This window comes from Pundamilia nyererei, unplaced genomic scaffold, assembly GCF_000239375.1.
Source record: "Pundamilia nyererei isolate P.nyererei 1_Seehausen unplaced genomic scaffold, PunNye1.0 scaffold00070, whole genome shotgun sequence".
Lineage (NCBI taxonomy): Eukaryota > Metazoa > Chordata > Actinopteri > Cichliformes > Cichlidae > Pundamilia > Pundamilia nyererei.
In genome coordinates this window covers 2,642,366-2,661,774 of record NW_005187471.1, presented here as the reverse complement: position 1 = coordinate 2,661,774, position 19,409 = coordinate 2,642,366, and the positions used below count along the sequence as shown (strand labels likewise).

Genomic DNA, 19,409 nt, shown 5'->3' with positions numbered 1-19,409 from the left:
GGCAAAAGGCAGGGTACACCCTGGACAGGTCACCAGTCTGTCACAGGGATAACATATACACACAAACAACCATATGCACTCACATTCACACCTATGAATTTCCAGCTAACCTATCCCCACTAACTGCATGTCTTTGTGAGAGAACCAAAGCAAACACATGGAGAACATGCAAACTCCACACAGCAAAACAGGCAACAGTGCTAACCACTGTTCCACCCATCATTCTGTCTCATGCCACACTGGTTAAATCACAGGTGTCGAACTCCTCGAGGGCCGGTGAGACTATACATTTTTGCATTTAAGATATTTTATTTTAAAAAAATGTAACTCCAATATGGCATGTACACGATCAAAGGAATTATTTAGGGCTTTTCCTGGACAGATGTTGTATGGAGTTAAAAATGGAAAGCGATGTTTTTAAAATTTTAATGTTTTTTCCCCTCTTCAATAGTTATCATTGCTCACTAATAAGACCAAAGTATTTCTTATCCAGTTACTTGATTACTGAAATAGTCGATAGATGCAGCCCTACAACTGTAACAGCCCTGTAACTAATAAAGTGGCCAGTATCCTCTTAACTTGACCTGCATGTGATGTGAATTCTAACTACAGAAAAATCACGAGTTACACTCTCTGAATGGGCACTGCACGAGTTGGGCAACTCAGTGATGAAGCAGCTTCTCTATCGCTGATACGACAGTGACGTATTGATCTTTTGATGGGGTCTCTGCTGCCGGTCTGCTCACAGATGCAGTTTCAGAGTGCCCCGCTCAGAATAACAATTTGCCTCATTTCCACTGTCTACATATAAGGGAACAAAATGAAGAGAAAGGAGTAGTTCAGTACAAAATAAGACTGGGTGATTTATTAATCTCATCAAGACCATTAATACAAAGCAGTTAAAAGGCCACATACCATCAAATAAACCAAATGCTGGATCAAGCCGTTACATTGCCACCAAAAAGGTTCTGTTGAGGGTTTAAAAAGGAAAAAAAAAAAAAAAAAAAATCTTCTGAAATGAACCCCAACAATCCTGATATGGGAAACATGGGCAGAAACAGTCAAATGCAGTCACTTCTACTCTTTATAGAAATGCTCCTACGCACGCCTTTCATCCCTAGTTGGATCAAAAACTGAATTATCCACTGCCATCAAGCACGAGGAATAGAGGGGCTCTGTACTTTCAGCGCAAAAGCAAAGAGTTAAAAGGGCACGAGTGAGGCTTTTTTCTTTTTTTTAAGCAATTCTGCTCACGGCGGTCGAACATGTCAGACCCAGCATGGGGGATAAAAGCGAGGCGGTAGACGTGTGTTTGTTCTGCCCTGATTCACGTAGAAAGCAGGTTTAACAGTTGCATAGGACCACTGTGTTTACAAACATGACCTATAACAACTGTGGCTCTTCAACAGTACAGCCTAAAGTGCACAAAGTGTGTTTCTCAGGAGAAAAAACAAGGAAAAAAGGAAATAAAAATTCTAATTATTCACTATGCTCCAATACTTGCAGTTGAATTTACGTCTGCATGTATTCAACTGGAACTTTAAAACAATTCCAACCTCTGTTTAATGAATGTAACCATTAAAAAGTCTTGGAGGAGGGAAAAAAAAGGCAATTAGTAGGATGTACAAAGTGAAGGTCGCGTTAAGTGCTTGGCATACTGAACTGTAATTTCATTGCTTTGAAACACCTAAGGGGCAGGGAAGAAATAATGGCTTTCCTTAGTTAATAAACTGGAGATTGTCTGTGAGTAAGTTAGTGACGTTGACCTGCGTCTGAGTTTTTTCTTTTTTATCCGACTGTGGCAGCAGTGGATTATTAGGCAATATATGACTGAACAGATGTGGATGAGCGTACAATACAACAGAAAAAACCCCTTGTCACTTTATACAAATTATTTAGTTAGTGTATACATGTTATATATACACACAGTATCCACAAACATGTACAATTTCATAGTGTATAGCTTTGTTCTAAACATTACATAGGCAACTTTATTTTTATTTATTTTTTTTAGCATTTTAGACACCGTTTACTTATTTCCGTGAAGTAGAAAACAAAATAAAAGGCACATTTTGAGCATGATGCGAGGATTATTTCAGTCTTTCAAAGGGAAACAAAATGTTTCAAGCAAATTAAAGAAAAAAGAAATAAAGAGAAAGAAGAAGAAGCTGGGTTAAAAAGTTCCTTTTTCATGGATTGGTGGTTGTTTTTAGGTCTTTGGAGCAGCCACCGGCAGACCCAGCTTTGGGGGGAGGATGCGTGCTTCCAGTGCTAAGTTTTAATACCAAAGAAGAAGAGTTGGCCATGAGGGTGGCTTCTGGAGAGGAGCACAGTGTCAGACAGCAGCGCGCATCCTTAAGGGATTCGGTTAAGACATCGGCTTTTGAAGAGCAGGAGGACATGTCGGAGTCCTCGACTTCGACCTGGAGGTGCTGTTTGATATCGTGGCAGACTTCCCTCCGTCGTGCAGCGCAGACGGATGTTTTATTTATTTAGTAAGTCCAATCAAAACCTGCTGACTTTGCCCAAAACTGATGTGCAAATGGAGTGTTCTCAGCTCTCGTTTTCAAGACTGCGCTGAGAGAACTGGAGCCTGGGGTCAGAGGTCAACGCTGTTTGATTTATTTATTTTTAAAGGCAACGTTTTGTGGCTGTGGAGAGGCCCGTCTTCAAAAAGAAAGAAAAAAGTTTGACTCATGTTCTTACAGTCACAGTGTTCAGCTGAGATACAAGGTGTGAGGGGGGAAGGGGATTCAGTGTCACCTCCTTGGTGTTTCTGCTAATGTCACATTTATTTAAAACAAAAACAAAAATCCCTTATCCCCCTGCATAAAAATAAGACTTTGGCAACTGTTTGCTTTCAGTTAGGAAAAACAAATCAATGAAAACATTTGCTGCTTACAGCCACTGTGAGTGAGCTACATCTGTGAGCTGCAAGACTCCAAATCACGTCAATGCCCAAAAGAAAACAAAAGCACGACAGTTGAAGCTACAAAATCCAAGGTCCCCACATCCTCCCCTCCTCTCCGCCATCCCGACTGGTGACGGAGATGTGGGGCTGTGGGGTAAGCGAAGTGTGTGAGACATGAGAACTTTTATCATCAGGAGCAGGAGGTAACGCTCCAAGCCGACAAACACTCCTTGGTGTTTAATAGCTGGCACACCGGTGTGGGTTTCTCATTGGCACGGCGGGTTTTAACGATGGAGGTGGAGCTACCGATCCCCCTGAGAGGCACAGCGGGGGTTGGTGGAGTTTGTATGTTGAGCAGTGTTTTTCTTTCAGATCAGTAGCTTTGAGTCATCTGTGTTGTAGTTTGAAGGAGCAAGTTTGAAGTTTGCCTTTCGGTGGTGGTGAAGGAAAAGTTGGCTCAGTGGCTGCTGTCTGTGTTCTCCACCAGCGAGAGGCTTTGTACTGGCGGCTGTAGCAGCTCCCTTTTGTATGTCTTTGGTGGGAGTTTAGGGAGGTGTGGGCTGGAGTTGTAGCGAGGGGGGACAGGTGGAGCGGAGGTGGGAATAGAGAGAGGGCAGAGGCTATTCTGGCTGGCGCTGAGAGAGCAGCCCCGCCTGGCAATGCGAGGGGACGGTGTGCTGGGTGGCGTGTTTGGGGAACTGGGCGAGCTGCCGTAATCCCAGGTATATCGGCCCACGGGCGAAGGCTGGTTGACAGGGTAGTTGATGAAGATCTCCGGGGGTCGCTGGGGCACCGGGGGAGGCGTGTCTGGGATGGGGTCGCGGGGTGGTGGTGGAGGTGGAGGGCTGGGCAAGGGGCCATCGGTGGGAGGGCCGTTGTAGACTGGGGGTCGAGGCTGGTTCCTGTGCAGAGGAGGCGGCACCCGGGGAGGGATGGCAGGAGGGCTGTCGGACCTGGAGCTCAGCTGAGACATAAACACATAAGAGGTGTGTCAGACTTACTACACATGCTGCCCTGTTTATTGCACATCAGTGATTCCTAACACAGCGCTCTACATGCCCACAAGGGGGCTTCAGAGATATCAGAAAGCATTCATGCCATGTGAAGTTATTTTCTTACAAAGTTACTATGTGGAAAAAGCTGGTAAAAATCTGGATTTGTTTTTTCCAGCTCAGTTAATGTACAATGTAAGCATTCCAGTCCTTTCCCTGAGGCCTCAGAGCTGGTTAGCATCCATCTGGTAACCACCAGCTGCAAGTGGTTGTGGAGTGAAGCTGATGATAGAGGGTGCTGGACCAAAAACCTTGGCATTGCCTAACGGATTGCTGTGCTTGCCCATGGTTTGAGTGGAAGATGCCGAGTTGTGCGCAAATACGCATCGTTTTACTCTCCAAACAGTCTCCTTCAAAGTAAAAGCTGTTCTGACACCAACACATTTTAAAAAGTGTAACTTTTACTCTCTTCCCAGCATCAACCACTTGGTGGGTATTTTACCAGTGCAAACTACAGGTGACTGCAGCAGTCTGATTACAAACAAAAGCGACTGCAGTTAGGTTTTCAGTGTAGCAGCATATACCCCTTTGTGACGGATTTTACCGTCGAGTTGCCCCCGACGCATCCATCAGAGTGCGATCGTGTGAATGTGAAGCCGAAAACAGTGCTAGGCTTTAAATATGTTGGTGATGAGTTTGGAGCAAGGAATGAGCTCAAATTGGGAAGGGAAAGCACTGCTAAAAATTTTCTCTCGTCTAGCTTTGCATACATATGAACAGTGACATTTTATTCTTAATCCACCCATTCACAAATGTTTGCAGAAGCATGCCTAGGTGCTCGATTTTATACACCCGTGACCATTAAAGTGATCTTAAATGCCAAAACAAACTCTTAAAATGACTCCAAGTCTTCAACTTTAAATCATCTTGACTTCAGAGAACTGGGGTAAGTCTTTGCAAAACTCATAATGATGCAGAAACGGCGCACTGCTCTTACTTTAGTGTCCGACATGGTGTCTTTCCTTCGAGGCGGCAGAGGTGGTGGCTTTAGCTCCTCTCCAAGGTGGTGGAGGCTACCACAAGACGCAGACTGTAACTCTGAGGAAAACGGAAAACACGGATTAAAACGGATGAAAAAGCTGACATGGTCGGCTACTTTTATATTGGCAGAATTGTGCAGAACTACAATCGGGAGCAATCAAAATAAACTTCACACTCACTTCCAGGAAACAGGAGAACTGGAGCAAATATGGAGTTGCTACTACCTGTGAAATTCAAACAGAAGATTAAGGTCACATGTGGCAGAAGGAATTAGAAACATTTATTAACCTGAAACCTAAACTCTACTATCGGAGAATGTAGGGGCATAGTATATAATTTAACTTGGATCTGCAATACTTGGACTAGCTGCACGCTTTTCTTTGTAAACCATGGATCAAGCGTCGGCCTCACACTCACCGCCGTAGGAGTTGCTGAGCTGGTCGTGCTCTGTGAAAACTGAGTTAAAGTCAGGAGTGGCCGACTGTGGGGGAGTGGGCGTGTTCGGAGAGGTGGGCACCGAAACCAGCGACTCCGAATCGTTCTCATTGATACTCCGGAAGGTGATCTTATGTGGGGGGTCCCTCTCCAGGGGGACAGGGTGGCCCTTTAGGGTGCCAGAGGTAGACGTTCGCACGGGGCGGATACCCGGGGATTTCAGACTGTACACGGTCTTCCTGGGCTGCAATGAGAGAGGAGAATCAAGAGATAACACATTTCTCAGGATGGGATTGATCTTATATTGATTGAACTTACTGAGATCCAATTTAAATAATCCAACCTGCCCTTTCCAATCCGCAACTGAACTGGAACTTGTATAAGAGCAGTAAAAACTTCACTAAATTATAAATACTCACAAATCGAGGAGGCTGCCTGCAATTCCGAGGCTCTATTTCCAGAGACTTTCTGAACAAGTAGTCAGTAAACTCCTTCTCGCTCAGGTTACCCATCGGGTTCAGGTTCTCGAAAAATTTCTGTGCAACACAATCATTAGTCAGAACTCAGGTACTGGGCACAGTTAAGACAAGCTCAAAGACAATTCTGGAAAGGCGAGTGCTCACCCTCATCTCGGGCTCCACTTTCAGACAGTAGGGCTGGTTCTGATACTGCTGGATCTCTCCTGTGATTTCCGCCACTTTCCTCCTCTTGCTGAAGTTGATCAGATCCTTCCCGTGGCGTTTCAGGAAGTCTGGGTTGCCTTCCTCCGTCTTCAGTATGTTGGTTAAATAGATACCTGAGGACCAAAAAACAAAAAATGTGAGTAGAGCTTGAAGTGTTTATTTGTTCAGTACTTTCTCACTTGTTAAGTCAATTTACTATTATAAAAACAACTCCCAGGACAAACAAGAGATTGAATTGTTTTCTGATAAATAATGGTGACTCACAGCACAGCCAGGATCCAGACACAACTACTTTAAGTCAACATTTTTTTTGTCCTGCCATCCTTCACTAGCACAGTCAGAAGACTGTAGAAGACTTACCAAAGAAAGGCACACAGGGTGGGTTTATCGACTTGAGTTTAGCCAAGTATTTCTTAAAATGGTCCTTGCTCAGTTCTGCTGCCTCTTCCAGGATCTTCCTTTTCCTCTCTGGTACTGCCTGCAAAGGTGAGCGAGAAGAGCTCAGACTGCAGTCTGATCACCACCTCAGCCTTACAGCGTAAATGCCAGTTTCAAAATCAACGCCAAACATTGCATGTAGACACACAAACACAGAAATGTGCAGAGGCCTTGAGCCCTCCCTCATTTTTGTTTTTCCTACTTTGCTATTAGAAAAAAAAGGCAAAGGAATTTATTGAAACACATGCGAACACCTGGAAAGACTGTGTATAAAGGCAAACAGAGTTTTTAACAAGCTAGAACATCAATATTTCTTAGTCAAGTTCTCCTCCACTGTGTTTTAAAGGCTGGCTGCAGACACTGTTGTTACTTTCTTGACCTCTGATTTCAACCAAACAAGTCAAAGATGGATTCATCACTCCAACAGAGCTGCTGCTACTGATTCTCAGTCCAGTTCTGGTGTAATTTAGCATACAGCAGCAGCAGCAGATGCTTTTCTTCTCTCTTTCTCCACTTGTTCAGGTCCCTATACATTTTGTTTTTTTGGAAGTACACAGTACTGAGATGCCAAGATATGCCGAGTTATTGGCTGATATCTGTTTGGAAATCATTTTGTTGGAGCAAAACACTATTTTATCCTTGTCAAACTTTGTAATTTTTTAGCATTTTTATGCTAAGTTGTCCACAATGTGCTGACATAGCACTGGTTCATCCCTTGAACGATTCCCCAGGCTTTCACTAATTTTCACTTAAGACCACTAGAAAAAGGAAAAGGTCTGGCTCCTCTGAAGCAAACGACTTCTGCTTTAATTTGTGTAGTCCTGTTTTTCTCCTCATATCTCACTCACCTCATAGGTGTGATCAAGTCTGTAGACTGCAACAGAGTTGATAGCACTGAGCACCTCCAGCACACCGTTGAAGTTATTGAGCTCCTGGAAAACCTGCAGAATCTCTATGACCCGTGTGAACACCGCCACCCTCTCTTCCAGGTTCATTGTCTCCACAATACACCTGAAACACGCAAACACATCCACGAAACATCGTTAGAGGAAACGGGACCTGAAAAATTAACGGTGAATTTTCTTATAAGCAAAGTGACTCACTTCTCAAACCACAGAGTAAGGTTGGTAGTGTGGCGAATCATGCGGAGCAAGTTTGGAGAGTGCTTCTCTTTGTCCTCTTTGGTCCAGACGCTGCCGACCAGCTCGGAGGGCCGAACAGCTCTGTGGAAGCAAAATTTTATTTCTCTATGTAAAGAAGCCGATTGCTACACGCATTTTCTGACTTCAACCTTCCACTTCTATGGCTATGAGTGACTGACCTGTACAGCTCAGACTCTATCAGTGTCAGCTGACGTGCAATCTCTATGGGGTGAAGGGTCATGAGGTCAAACAACTCCAGTTGGCCGCTTCTGCAGATGTGCCACTCGATGGAAGGAGGCGAGCTCTCAAATGTGATGCTGGGACTGACGCCGTTTGTCTGAGGCTGCATCTTTCTCCTGATGATCTTATTGATGGACTCCACCCACTTTCTCATGGACTTACCTGAAATAAATAAATAAATACATAAAAAAAAAATCATCCATTAACCACTGGTGTGTCACTGTACTCATGTTTCACAGGTAAAACTACACTAGAGACTACATCAAGAAGCCCAGTGAGGCTTTGCTCAGATCCAAACAGACACTAGTTGGACAAATCTGTACACATTAGTGATGTGGTCTTTTTAAGGCAAACAAAAAGACTATATTTTAAGTCAGAAGACAGGAAAAGAAAGTCAGCAAAGGCAGCAATTTGCCTGATAATGATCCCGTACAGACAAATTATTTATAGCTGCAATATAGTGTCTGAACCCTTTCTTTTCCTGCACATGGATATAGGTTAATATTTTTATACACACACAAAAATAACTAAAAATGCAAGAGGTGACGAGATAATTTAACAGGGGGACATAATTTCAGAATATCATATTCAAAGTTAGATTTTACCAAAATATACCTCAACTTAGGACAAGAAGTTATGAACAGCAATTAGATTTTTTGAAACATTATTTTTGGGGGCATTTTTGCCTTCTTTGATTGGACAGTGAACATGTTTCAGACAGCAAAAAGGGTAGAGAGAGCAGGGGAAGAGCCATGGGTTGCAATCGAACCCAGGACATGATATCGAACATTGTCGTATATGGTCGCTGTACGATTTTGACGTACCAATATATGGCACATGAGGATTTAGATAAAATAACATTGCTTGCTGTTTATTTGCAATTTACGCATCAGAGGTGGCTCAATAAACACCCTTTTGGACGTAGCTTTGATAGATAAACGCTGGAAATATTGCAAAGTTCAGCTGTAGGACGGCTTTTCCCATGTTGTGTCAAATGTTTTTTTATGGAAGCAGCCGTTTGTGTTTGTGACTGACCTCGCAGTTGAATTTTGGTGGTGAAGTATTCTTCTAGTCGACTTCTAAGCTCTGCGTCGTTCTCAAAGTCGTAGAAATGATGTTCAACCCACTGACGGAAAACATTGAGAACCCTGCGAGGTGAAAAAGGTAGTTGAGTTAATTTATTATTAGAGCTTCACAGGTTTATTAGGACACAATGAACACAGTTTGCAAAGTACATCTACAAGGGAAGATATTTCTACCGTTTGTTGACATTAACAATTATATTTGGTATGTCAAAGAAATACATAAGATTGCCAAGTAGTTCACAGAGACATGCCTTAAAAGGGAAAAGCAAACATCGAAAGAGGGACACCTTCTGAAGTGCCAGTGTTAAAATACACAGTCTGACCACATTTAAGTGCTTACTGAACAACAGACCACACATACTTTTGTCCTGCATGTACACTCTAAAACATCCTGAAGGCTTTGTTTAAGACAGACACTTCAAAGATTTTAAACTCTTCCTCAGAATGTCATATAATAGCAGTACAGGACTTTACCTAGTTTATAAGGTCCACTCGTTTTGTCATCGTTTCTGTGACTAACATTCACAGAATTTACAGGAGCATGTTAGACACTAAGGAGCTCCCTCTTTTTTAAAAGGGGACTTACAAGATTAGGTCAGACTCTGCTGCTCCTTATAAGGATACACAGTCAAATACAAAAGTAATTCTGTGACATGGTGAGAACATTTTTGCCTTAACAGGGCGACAGACACAAGAAAGCACTTAAATAACAAGTAGAATAAGCTTTCTACAAATTTGAGTGATGTTTATCTAAAAAATGCAGGTTGTCCAGCTGTGTATTAAACTCAAAGTTGTGTTTTGGAGCTTAATAAAACACATAGCACTTGAATTTAAAATGACCCAAACTTGAAGTTCATCTTACGATGTCCCTTGCCATTGCCAAACCTTGACTGCATTCACAAGATTTTCAAAACATTTGACTTCTGACCTTTGACCTTTACATCGAGGCCACTAACATTAAAAACCATCTGAGATTATTAGGAGATAGACCTAGGGTGTCAATTTGAAAGTCGTAGATGACTTCCTTCGTGTGTCATGGCATTCACAAGATTTTCAGAAAACTTGACCTTTGACCTCGTTCTTGAGGTTGAGGTCACTGAGCTTCAAACTCATCTGAGATTTTTAGTAGATACCCTTATGGGATCAATTTGAAGCTCCTATGTTGCCTTGTTCTCGAGTTATCGCATTCACAAACTCAGGCGTCCACATCGCCTGCCCTCCCATGTGCCCGGCGGGGTGACGACAATACCAGATCAGCCTTTTACGGCCGAGGGGTTAAAAATAACAAAACAAACCAAAAACGCTACTTTTTGCCTTACATACAGTATTTCAGTGTTTAAAATGAGTATTGACTCAAGACTTTTGAACAGTATATTATTTCTTTCACTGTTAGTGTTCCCAGTCTTTCTACTTTCACTCAAATACACAATTAACTTGCACATGAGCAAATTCTTCACCTGAGTTGGACCGGCTGTACGTATTCCTTTCGGAACCTTTGGAGCTGGGCTACCATCGGATGATCATTGGTCATCAGTATCTGTCTGTCTTCGTCTGTTGGTTCTGGATCAGGAATCGTAAGCCTGAGAAAAGAAATGATCAGGTGTACCCTGACGTCAGTTACAGTTGTGCAAAATCACGAATTATAGCAAAAGAATTACTGTAGTCACGGAAAAGACTGAACCTGTCTATCAGCAGGGTGAGAAACTCGTGTGGCTTGCAGAATGATCGGTATGTGGTAAGAAATGTGCGAACGAAATTGGGATCTAGAAAAAGATCAAACAGATGATAAACATAAAGGAAATTAAAATATTCATTGCCACTAGCGAAGCTTATGCAGCAGCTTACCAGCATACATATGGTATGTGAGCCTCTCTATGAGCTTGTCCACTGTGCCGGCTTTAATGATGGGGATTCCTGTTTTGCTCTGCACTTTGTCCTCAAACACTATATTCTCCTCAGAGTCCTGCACCGCAAAACGGTACACCTCTGGAGAGGGCAGTCTTAGAGGCTGTGCCTGCTCCTCTTGCTGCAGCTCAGTGTCCAACATGCGATCTAAAGTAGACCGGTATTGCAGAGTCACCAGCGCTGCCATCCACGCTTCCTTCTCCTCTGCTGTACGAGCACAGAATACGGCACGGGTATCATCTTTGGCTACCAGTTCAAAGGCGTTCCGCAGCTCTGGCGAGTCCTCGCGGTCCGTAATGCTGACCTTCCTCAGAACAAACTTCTCTTTCAGACGGAACTCCGCCCCGCTACCCGCTCCCGGGAGCCGTGAACTCTGATTGGCCTTACAGCTGATCATCAGGCCATCAAAAAGGAAGTTGTGTCTCTCGTGTTTAGCACCTGCACGTATAAGCGGGCCCTCCAAGATGAACTCGCTGCAGCACTGACCGATGTCTTTTCCCTCCCAGCCGTCGATGCTTTTCTGGATCTCGTTCATGCGTTTGATGGCTAGCTGTTTGCTACGAATCTGCCTGCTATACAGACGATACATTGGCTCACTGTGAGGGAGGAATAAAGTTTGGTCAGAAAACCCCAAAGCTCAGTGCACAAGTTTTTAAATGCTGAACCACTGAAATATAAGTAGACAAACATAAGTCTTTATTGCTTATTAATAGTAAGTAGACGTACCCAGGTTTACGTCGAGGCTGGTGTTTGGCATAAATTCGCTCCATGCTAGATTGAAGGTTAAGCAGAGCTGTAAGCGCCTGTTTCAGACATTCTCTGTCGTCTAGGTCTTCACTGCGCTCTTGAAGTTGCTGTAAAACGTATCAGAAATATTCACGATTACATAATATCAACGTCTTCAGCTTTAAAAAGACAAAGTGCAGGTGTAGCTGATAATGGCACCAAAGGCTTGTTCATATGATGTATGAATGGCTTACTGGGACACTTAATGGAGTTGATTACATTATTTTAAAGTCCTACAGAAAGCCTGTGTTAAATGGAGCATCAGGCTCAGTTACATCACTCTGGCATGATGATGGTGCCACAGGACAGAGAGCTTTCTCTCGTGACACCATGTGAACATTGCTCAAAAGTTATGTACCGTGTTGGATGTGATAAGTGTGTCTTTTGTTGCCTTTTCCTTCCATAACGCCAACAGGTGGCGGCAAATGGCTACCCTGCCCTGAGCCTGGTTCTGCCAGAGGTTTCTCAATATGAAAAGGAGGTTTTTCCTTCCCACTGTCGCCAAGTGTTTGATCAGAGAGTCGTTTGATGGTTGGCGTTTTTTTTGTATTATTGTATGGTCTTTACAATAAAAGCACTGTGAGGCAGCTGTTGTTCTGATTTTGTGCCACTTAAATAAAACTGAACTGAAAAAAAAAATTTCATTTAAAGCAAAAAGGTCTGAATTTGTGCTTTGTGTCACACTTATTAACATTTCACTAGCACTCGAAGAGGGGCGGACGAGTGTTTGCAGGCAACTAGAGCTGATTGTGACCAAAGCAACAAGGCTTTTGCCAGCTGGATGGGGAATACTATACTATGACTGGTGGTTGCCAAGAGATCAGCAGCCTCTAGGTTAATTTGAGTCTTTAGCAATCGATTTCCTAGTGACTGCCATTAACCTCCAGCAACCACTCTCCAAACTTTCAGGAAACTAATCTTTTTTCCCCATATGACCAAGGCTTTATTCACCAAACCCTACACTGTCATCATGGTTGTCACGTGTCAAAAACGCAAACAAAACACCACTTAGAAACGTTAAAATTACTTCATATTATGCAGTATTCTATAGTTAATAAGCTGCAGGGGCGTATTATTTCCTTGAATGCAGAGAAGGCTTTTGAGTAGAGTGGCTTTATTTATTTGAGGTCTTAGGAAAGTTTGGACTTGGAGAAGGCTTTGTAATTTTGTCAAACTTATCCATCTTTTACCTAGCGCCTGTGTCCTTTTTAATGGCTCTAGCGCTTCAGAATATGCACTGGAGAGATATAACTGACAAGCAGACCGTATCATAGTATAAAAGGACTTTAAATAGATTCAGTTCTCTACAATAGTTTTGCAAGCCGATGATATGCTTCTCTTCATCTCAAAATTGGAAAAAAAAAATCTACTCCCATGTTGATGTCAAAATTAAGGATCTCTCCCTGGCTATAATATTAATTTTGATAAAGCAAGAGCAATGCCAGTTGGTTTTGATAGCAAAACTTCATATCCATCCATTTCCCCTTTCTCCTGGTCTGACTTGGGATTTTTATATCTAGGGATCGATATAAAGCCTAATGTTAGGTACCTCTTGAGACACAATTTGACCACAGTACAAAAAGAAATAAATAAAGACCTTGCAAGATGGATGAATCCGCCAATTTCATGGATGGGTAGAATAAGTCTAATAAAGATGAAGAGGCTTTACTATTATCTTAAAGGTGATGGAACTCCTTTTGCAAAATTGGGATGTAATCCCTTTGATTTAGTAGGAGACATGCAAAAATAAATCTCGCACAAAAACAAAAGACAAGCCAATTCTTCAAAATACAATGAAAAGCTGGCAAGATATAAATAACTGTATTTGAGGAAGAATTCGTTTACCTACATTACACTGCTTTCAACAATAGAGATTTTCTCCCTGCCATGAATGTGGTTGTATTTGGATCCTAGCACAGAAGAGGTATCAAAATAATAATAGCAGGCCTGTTTGATAAAAACTACATACATAAGCTGTGCGCCCAACTTCAAAATACCTTTGGCCTTCCTCAGAAAGACTTGTATATCTTCAAATTCATCACTATGTGTCACAGGATTCTCGCTTGCTTCCATAGAAAAAATTCAAGTTTACTTTAAAAAAAAAAGGTTTTATTTTGTTTTATTTTATAACATCTTGCAGAAATATGATAATCAATCTATATTGGGAATGGTCTCAGTCAATGGGTCAATGGATGATTTACAGAAAGCCTATGGTCAGGACGATTTAAAAAAAAAAAAAAAAGTTTAAAAAAAAAAAGTAAACATGATAATATCATGTGGTCAGTGGTCACATATCTGTAAACCCCAACATCCATCAATTGTGTGCATCATTAACAATAAATCAGGGTTGTGATGGGCAGTCAATTTGTAAAAAACAAAACAAAAACAAAAACAAAAACAAAAAAAAACAGAGAGAAAAAAAAAACAGAGAGAAAAAAAAAGTAAACATTAGGACAAACCTGCAGTAGCTCAAAGTAGTGCATACAGTGGTACACTGGGACCATCATCAGCTGGGGAAGGATATATTGCACAGCTTCTTTAAAGCCTTCTGTAACTGACTGCAGAAAGAGAAAGAGAAAAATGAATAATAAGAACACTATGAACAGATTTGACCAACCAACATAACAGCAAATTTTCCACCTCAATACAAAGAGTCTTTTTCCCCCTAAACAGCATTTAACTCAGTAAATCTGTTTCAAAACAAAAACATTTTCCTATCCAGAAAACCCCCCCACAACATTTAGAAATGTAATATGCATTTATTCATATGTAAGTCACAGAGAAGTTATTTTAAAGTGAAACTGAAAGTTGAGTGTTTATATTGCAGTTAGCTAAACCACCAAATAAGTTGTTGCTGGATGTGTTTAGACCTGTCTAAAGCTCGCCTTTCGTGCCTCCAGGATAAGCCAGTGTACAAGTGTATGGTTGTATTCAACTCAAATGATAAATGAATGACAAAAATTGATCATAAAAAAATGACTAAAATGTCAGCCCTGACTAAAAATATTGTACAAAACGTACAGTCGGTCAGCAAAGACAGATAAAATGGGTACATCCCAGTTTGTTAATGTAAAATCAGCCCAAATGAGAGGGTACAGGGGGACCAGGGGGAGCAAGAAGCAGTTGATCAAGTAAGGCAGAGGTAACCAGAAAGGGAGGGGTGTCACAGTATCCTTTTAAAGCTCCTGTTCCCCAGATAGCCGAATCAGAATCAATACGCTCGTACTCAGACTCCTCTGCAGCGACCACAGTCTCTGCATGCAGGGAAGAAGTCTGGGGGAAGGGGGATCGTGTGCATTAGAGAAAGGCATCAGCTGCCTGATGCACCCAGATGGACAGCAAGGGAACAATGATCCAAGTTTAGATCATGTTATTGATACGTCAGCATCCTGCAGATTCACAAAGTGTACACGTGCTTTTTGTCACCGTTTTGAGACTCATCAGTTTCGAGATATAACGCTTACAGGGAACCTAAGGAATCCGTGTATTTATATTCATGTTTGTCACCCAATTCATGAGCATGTAGTTGACTTATTTCTGTCCAGAGTGGGTGCAATCACACAAATATAAAATAGAGAGAAATGGACTTTATGATTTACTGACTATTTTGTAACTTCTTCTGTAAATCTGATGTCATCAGAAATCTGGAAAAGGTGCTTACATGCCACAGGATCCTGCTTTCCACTGAAGCAATGCAGCTATGCAGGTATCACAAACCCAGTGTGAAACAAGAATTTTCATACACAACAGAAACCTCACAGATAAATAATATGCTAGCCCTGATCTAGATGCTTTCAGCGAAGATTCGACAACTTGGTGAGACTATTGATCTTAAGAGTCTTTAAAGAAAACAAAACTGGCTTTCCATTTCTAATCATAATTTAAAACTTATCATACATCTCTACAGGGATATGCATCATTTTTGCTTTTGGCCCCCGACCCTCCTTCACCAGGAGAAAAAAAAAAAATGTCCTGCAGTGTAGCTGGCTGTTCTATTTTTAAAAGGCGATGTAATTTACCCACAATAGCAGATGCTGCAGAGTGCAGGGGCTGAGTGCTCGACAGACGCATCTGTCTGACAGAGAGGAGGGGCAGAAAGTCAAGAAGGGTGGAAAAAGAAAGATGAAGCACATGCTTTGAGACAAAAGCTGAAGAGGAGAACCAATGTGGCCACTGCCACAGGTTTGACTGGAACATGTGCCATTTCATCCAGGTGTCCACATAACTGAGCGTGCTGGATAAAGAAGGTAGAAAGAAGATGAGATGAGTAACTGGTTGGTGGAGAAACACCATTACACCATCTCCCGTTAGGACAACTGATGATCAACATGTATACATGTACACGTGCGCATGCACACACATCTCCGATTGTGCACTCGAGCAAAGTGGATTTGCAAGATCTCTTTCCATCAGATGCCGTAAGGGCTGAATGTCTTAGCTGCTGCGTTAACGAAAAGGCACAGCCATGTATCATTTCCTTAAATTTTGCTTCCAAAGGGGTCTTTATGAATCGTTCTCCAGGATTTCTGAAGGTCTCTCAAAGTCTTTCTTTGGACATTGGCTGCATTTTCACCTGCGTTCAGTCCAGTTCTTGTACCTGACCTTTTTTTTTTTCCTTTTTTTTTTTAAAAAAAAGAGGATTTTTATTTTTGTTAAGCTGCTTAACACCGAGATATAATTCAAATAGCCCAAAAAAGGCTCAAGGGATAACTCATAACTCAAGGGATGGAAGAGTGTTGTGTATACACATAACAGAGAATTCTTTAAGTAATTTGTTACTAGGAGCCAATCACAAAAACACATCATTTGTTCCAGTTTCTAACAGTTTGACAAAAAAAAAAAAAAAAGTATTTTTGCTCAAATAACAATGTGATTCCCAAAGAGCTATTAGCAGAAAACAATGCTGTGGCAGTGTGCCATTATAAATTTTGAAGAAACTGGACAAGTAAGGTGAGAAGAGAAGTCGTCTCATGATGTCAACATCACTATCTACAGCTGATGAACACTACCTGAAAGTCATGTCCTTAAAAACACTTAATTAAAAAATAAAAAAGACCTGATAAAGAACCTGAGAGATTCATCTACTGTTCACTGAAGCCTCATCAGAAATGGTCTCAGAGGAAGGGTGGCTTCTACTGAGGCCACTGGATTGAAAATAAGTGGCAATATGATGGAATAACAAACACATGGAGGTGGGCAGGACAGAGAAACGTACCATCAGATTTTGCTACACCACACAATGCTTTCCAGAAAGTGTGATCTGTGTTTTTCAGCAATGCGAATGATCCCAAACACACCATCACTGCAACCCCAGAGCCTGGACTGAATGAAGCAGCGTGGGATCATCTTGACAGCCAACATCCAAAGAAGGGCTTCTTCAAGAAGCCTGGAGAACTATTTCAGAAGATTCCTTCTAATGGAGAAGCTGAAACTGAACCCCTTAGATTATGAATCTTAATTGCTATTTTCTGTTGACTGAACTGATTAATTGACTGATACGTTCTTACATATATAAATCGATATATACACTCAAGCAAAGACACTATTTTTAGTTATGTGCTGCTGCTTTAGCTTGTGAAACAAAACAGTTCTTTGTTTAAAAAAAAAAAAAAAGTGTTATCAATATGGTGCACAAATAAAGCTGTATTCATACAAATACAGTTGTATTGTATGAACTCTCATACAATGAGTATATGGAAATAAACACTAGGTGTGAATAATCAGAAGACTGTGCCAGCACTCTAACTGTGGTTAGTCTAGCGGTTCACGAATAAACACAGCGAGGCCTCAAAATGAGGTATAGGCAAGGCTGCAGGGCACTCACTCAGCCAGACTTGGTTTCCTCACTGCCAACAAGATACAAATGAAGCCTAAAGGTAGATGATTCGTAACAAACAGAAATTTGACTTGAACAAAATTAGACACTTGTTTTGAAAAGCTTAAAAAAGAAGAACAGAAAACAGTCTCATTCTGCAAGTGGTGTTACAGTGACTCTGGAGCTCTGATGCTGCATCATGTGAGCACTCCACCTCACTGGGCTTTGGCCTGAGAAAACACCAGAAAATATTTAATCTTCAAAGGCTGCCAAACTGCACCCCACTGAGCATAATTCAATGCTATTCTTGTGAGGAATGTCCAAATAAAACAATGCAGCAGCAGCGAATAAACTGTACACAGGACGCTGGATATGTCATGACATGCACTCGGCGATATTAAGAGGAATTCCACCCGGCATGCAGGTTGACTTCAAAGCAGAACAGGAACAAATACTGAAACAATGTTTGCTGGGTATAAACTCAAAATGACCTACTTACACCTTCATATAAAAAAAATAAATAAATAAAAATACTGATTTTCCCTTTTTTATTTTACAGTATTTTTCAGTCTGTAAAGTTTATTTTTGGCACTGACAGAAAGAAGAACTGATTCTCAGTTATAACAGCTGTAACCGTTAATTCTCGTACCTAGTGCATGATAATACAAAGTCAAAGTAAATAAAACTCAAATGCACACTGTAACCCAAGTTCCAAAAAGTTAGGACGTTTTGTAAATGGCAAATAAAAGAATGCAATGATTTGCAAATCTCATAAACCAACAGTAGAATGTAAAAAAAAAAAATGTTTACCACTGTGTAGCATCCCCTCTACTTTTAACAACAGTCTGTAAACATCTGGGAGGAGAGCAGCTGCTTGACTTGTTGTCCCATTTCTGCCTGTAGAGGATTCCAGCACCTGGACTTTTCTATGAAGCTATGCCATTACAGTAGCTTTAGCATGTGGCATTGCTGAAATATTAAAGGCCTTCCCTGAAAAAGATAATGTCTATACGGAAGCATACGTTGCTCTAAAACTTGTATATACTTTTTAGGGCTTATGCCCTCTTTCCAGATGTGCCAACTGCCGAATCCATCATCACTAATGTGCCCCACATGTTATCAGAGATGACACCTTTTGAACTGAGCCCTGATGTCAAGTCAGAAGCTCTTCTAATGCTTTAGTGAGGAAGAGACAGGATCCAAGTTTTCCCCCAAAAGAAACGTAAAAATTTTAAATTTTGAGGCACATTGTTCTGAAGTTGTTCCACGATTTGTCAATGCAGATTTATTTTTTAATACCCGATTGTTTTATTCACTTGTTACCAGTTGCAAAATGTAATTTTAGCTGTTTTCTTTTCAGCACCGATTATATTTCCGTCCCTTTTTCACACCCGTCCCAGCTTTTGATTCATGTGGCTGCCATTAAATTCAAAATGAGCAAATATTTTCATGAAACAGTCCAATGGGCCCATCTTTTGAATTGTGGATGTGCGGTTGTATAAATATGACAGTATGTTTTTAAACCAAACAAATGTAGAGACCCGAGCGTCACCTTTCCAAACTCTTATGAAATCTCTTACCTGGAAGTAGAGGCCAACTGTTGGTCGTGCCATCAAGCTGTTGAAATGTGAATGAAATTCCCCGCCGAGGATGTCTTGAGACAAAGTCTCGTAGGGATCGAAGGCCTGCTCCTGCACACACATGCAGAATAATACAAGTCTTAAGAAAAACATCACAGAAAGACGGTGTCATATCTGAGTCATCAGCGCCGTCTCCATCATAACCACAAGTTACACAAAGTAGTTAATCAAGTAATGACTTACAGTAATAAGTGTTTTTACACAAACAGATGGGTTTCATTGGAATGTTCTTAGTTCTTAGAAAAGATCCTCAGTAATTAACCTTCTTTTCACCCATTTTGTTGTTTATTTTTGTG

The 19,409-nt window shown here is 41.4% G+C and overlaps 1 protein-coding gene across 1 annotated transcript in view; it reads right to left on the bottom strand.

Annotated features, from left to right (window-relative positions):
- Positions 1–1,224: 1,224 nt before the first annotated feature.
- The window catches only part of sos2 (son of sevenless homolog 2 (Drosophila)), a 40,695-nt gene continuing 22,510 nt past the window's right edge, over positions 1,225–19,409 (bottom strand). The window contains exons 7-23 of the mRNA XM_005736733.1: positions 19,054–19,164; positions 14,118–14,216; positions 11,599–11,726; positions 10,813–11,468; positions 10,649–10,730; positions 10,425–10,547; positions 8,918–9,030; positions 7,822–8,044; positions 7,604–7,723; positions 7,349–7,511; positions 6,423–6,540; positions 6,003–6,175; positions 5,799–5,915; positions 5,362–5,623; positions 5,124–5,168; positions 4,901–5,001; positions 1,225–3,875 (exon numbers count right to left, since the gene is read on the bottom strand). Of these exons, the coding sequence (XP_005736790.1) occupies positions 3,369–3,875; positions 4,901–5,001; positions 5,124–5,168; positions 5,362–5,623; positions 5,799–5,915; positions 6,003–6,175; positions 6,423–6,540; positions 7,349–7,511; positions 7,604–7,723; positions 7,822–8,044; positions 8,918–9,030; positions 10,425–10,547; positions 10,649–10,730; positions 10,813–11,468; positions 11,599–11,726; positions 14,118–14,216; positions 19,054–19,164 (3,141 nt within the window). The 3' untranslated portion in view covers positions 1,225–3,368. The remainder of the gene's footprint in view (positions 3,876–4,900; positions 5,002–5,123; positions 5,169–5,361; positions 5,624–5,798; positions 5,916–6,002; positions 6,176–6,422; positions 6,541–7,348; positions 7,512–7,603; positions 7,724–7,821; positions 8,045–8,917; positions 9,031–10,424; positions 10,548–10,648; positions 10,731–10,812; positions 11,469–11,598; positions 11,727–14,117; positions 14,217–19,053; positions 19,165–19,409) is intronic.